Raw genomic sequence first — 2,690 nt, forward strand, 5'->3', positions numbered from 1 at the left:
ATATCGTATGTCGTCCTGGATCTTACCAAGAGTATACGACTGATCCGACGTTTCAGCGACCAAATGTGATCATAATATTTCAAGCACATTTTGATACAACAAACACCTGGCAAGAAGATAGCTTATTAACACCGCAGCGTATGAACTGTCCATATATTCTAACAGCCGGATCGCAATCTATAGCGGAAGAGAACATAAGTAACATTCGAAAGATTATAAATATAGATCCTCTATATAATGCACCAAACATTTTTAAGTCCTTTTATCCATGCAGACTGTTGCACACTGACTGTATAGGTTTTCGTAATTCGCATGTAACTGTATATCGTAATTTACATCCTTCATAAAAACCATTTTAAACGATTTGAAGCTCTCTTATGTGACTCCCATATGACTTGCATTATTGTAAAAAATACAAACAATATATTGCCCTCATTATTTATAAACATTTTTATAATATATAATCTATTTTTATGAATTATGCATATTTTTAATAAAGAACTTATTTAACTGCTCTCTCTTTCTTTTTTGTTGTTATAGTCCTATTGTTGTTATAGTCTTTTAATCAAAATATGTTGATAGTGGTAAACGAGTACATCAAATGTATGAAAGTATTCCAAAACAGCATGTTGCTTTTATACGTACACACGCGCATACACACATGTATATACAGGATGCCTCATTTTGAATTACGCATGGAAATTTTTCGAAAACCAAGAGTTTCATTGAAACATGTTGCAAACAAAATTAATGGGGTTTCAAGAGGATGCTTGATGATGCTACTGATTTTATCCTGAATAACTCTGATAAGATTACGTAGAGTTACTAAAATATTACTGTTTTAACTATTGAAAATTTATATTAAAACTATTTATAAAATTAACGAATAGGTTTTCTATAATTTTTCAATAGTGTTGTTATAAGTATTCGATAGTATTCCAATATATTTCTATAGTTCTTCAATAATTTTTATATATTGCTCTGAGTAGTATTTTATTATAGCTTTTTTACGTAAGGGTGTATACTTTGAATGACGAAGAAATTCGATTAATAATGTTCATCTGTGAATATTGATCTCAGAAAGCACAGAAAATTCAAAAGTTGTCAAATTACTAATGAACCATTTTTCCAAATTTATTTTCAACAATAATGTTATAATATATTATAACGTAATATATTAATATTACAAATAAAGTATCCGTTATCGTAGGCGAAAAAAATATCAGACACAGAATTTTTGTCATGTACTAGTCTATTTTGAACCGCGAGTATATCTCGTGATTGTGATCCAAACAAATCTACCTTTATATAAAAAAAATGAAAACATGCGCCAAGTTCACGCGTTTACCTGCGAGTGGAATTGTACTAAAATTAATGTTTTTATAAATAATATTTTATTTGTAAAACAACACAAGATTAACAAATATATTAAAGACGAATATTGTTTAAAATACTATTTTCCACAAAAAAGTGATATCACATAGATAGGTTAGAAGTCCCTATAACACAGAATCTATTAATATTGATTATATAACATAGAATCGCTCGCCTAGTTTAGTATAAACAAGCACTGTATATAGGCATTGTATACATGTATATGTATGTTTATGTAGTTTATGCTTATCGATAAAATGCGATAAAACTTTCTGGCTACAAACTGATAAAAATGAAATTAATATTATTATTAATATGCATGTTAGCATTATTTCAAAACATAACTCTTGTAATAACACAATAGTAAATCTATTACATAATATATTATAGCTATAATTAATGTTTCTAAAACATTTTATTTGTAAAACAACATGAAAGAATATTAATGAGGAATATTGTTGTTTAAAAGTCTATTTTCTACAAAAGAAGTAATATCCAGGGTCGGATAGTAACTAGTTAAAAAGTTAAAAGTTAAGTTAAAAAGTTAAAAAGTTAAATGGCTTTAATTTAACTTAGTTACATTTTTACACTCTTAACTTTTAACTTAACCTAGTTATATTTTATTGGTATCTATTAACTTTTAATTCAATTATCTTGAAGTTAATCATGCCATAAAGATGTCGCGAGACGTTGAAAGGCTATTGAACGCAAGAGAAGTCATTTTTGACAATCTTCGAGGGAAGATATCCAATAAAAATGACTCCGCACTAATTATATGAAAAGTAGTTTCTGTCGAATTGACTAAAACTATAATATTTTGTGGCTTATAAGGTCAAAAATATTCAACAAAAAGTGTGAAAAAATGGACAGTTTTTTTTCTAGCGCGATTAAAAAGTTACTATTTTATGTCTAACGTAACCGAACCTTTACAGTACATAGATTGCTTTTAACTGTATAGGCATTTATATATTATAACCATACATGAGTCCATTATTGAATAGATGCATGTGTCAGTGTATGTTTGTGGTGCGGAAGGAGAGGAGGTGTAATATGGGTATGTATTGATATGTATGTATTTGTATCGAGTTATTCTATTAGTATTTCTGACATTATTACCTCCAAAAAATGTGTTTGTGTGAGTGCGTACGTGTGCGTAACCTATCCTAACCCACCCAACACATACACGTACGTACACATACACACACATGCATACACAATTTCTTGAACGTAATAATGTCAGATATATTAATAGAATAACAATCGATACAAATACACATATACCAATACACACCCATATTAAATCCCCCCCCCCCCCC

The 2,690-nt window shown here is 28.9% G+C and overlaps 2 protein-coding genes across 8 annotated transcripts in view; one reads left to right on the top strand and one right to left on the bottom strand.

Moving 5' to 3' along the window:
- Positions 1-516, top strand: part of LOC116844017 — a 4,977-nt gene extending 4,461 nt beyond the window's left edge. For 3 of the 4 annotated variants that reach the window (XM_032815073.1, XM_032815077.1, XM_032815074.1), the window contains one exon: positions 1-516. In XM_032815073.1, coding sequence (XP_032670964.1) covers positions 1-347 — 347 coding nt within the window. In that variant the 3' untranslated portion in view covers positions 348-516. The other variant, XM_032815075.1, reaches the window with a different exon arrangement.
- Positions 1-2,690, bottom strand: part of LOC116844018 (cilia- and flagella-associated protein 61-like) — an 84,242-nt gene that overhangs the window by 68,981 nt on the left and 12,571 nt on the right. The gene's annotated exons all lie outside the window — the stretch shown is intronic.

Source organism: Odontomachus brunneus, unplaced genomic scaffold, assembly GCF_010583005.1.
Source record: "Odontomachus brunneus isolate Ranch 3 - 2012 unplaced genomic scaffold, Obru_v1 Obru_scaffold_038, whole genome shotgun sequence".
Lineage (NCBI taxonomy): Eukaryota > Metazoa > Arthropoda > Insecta > Hymenoptera > Formicidae > Odontomachus > Odontomachus brunneus.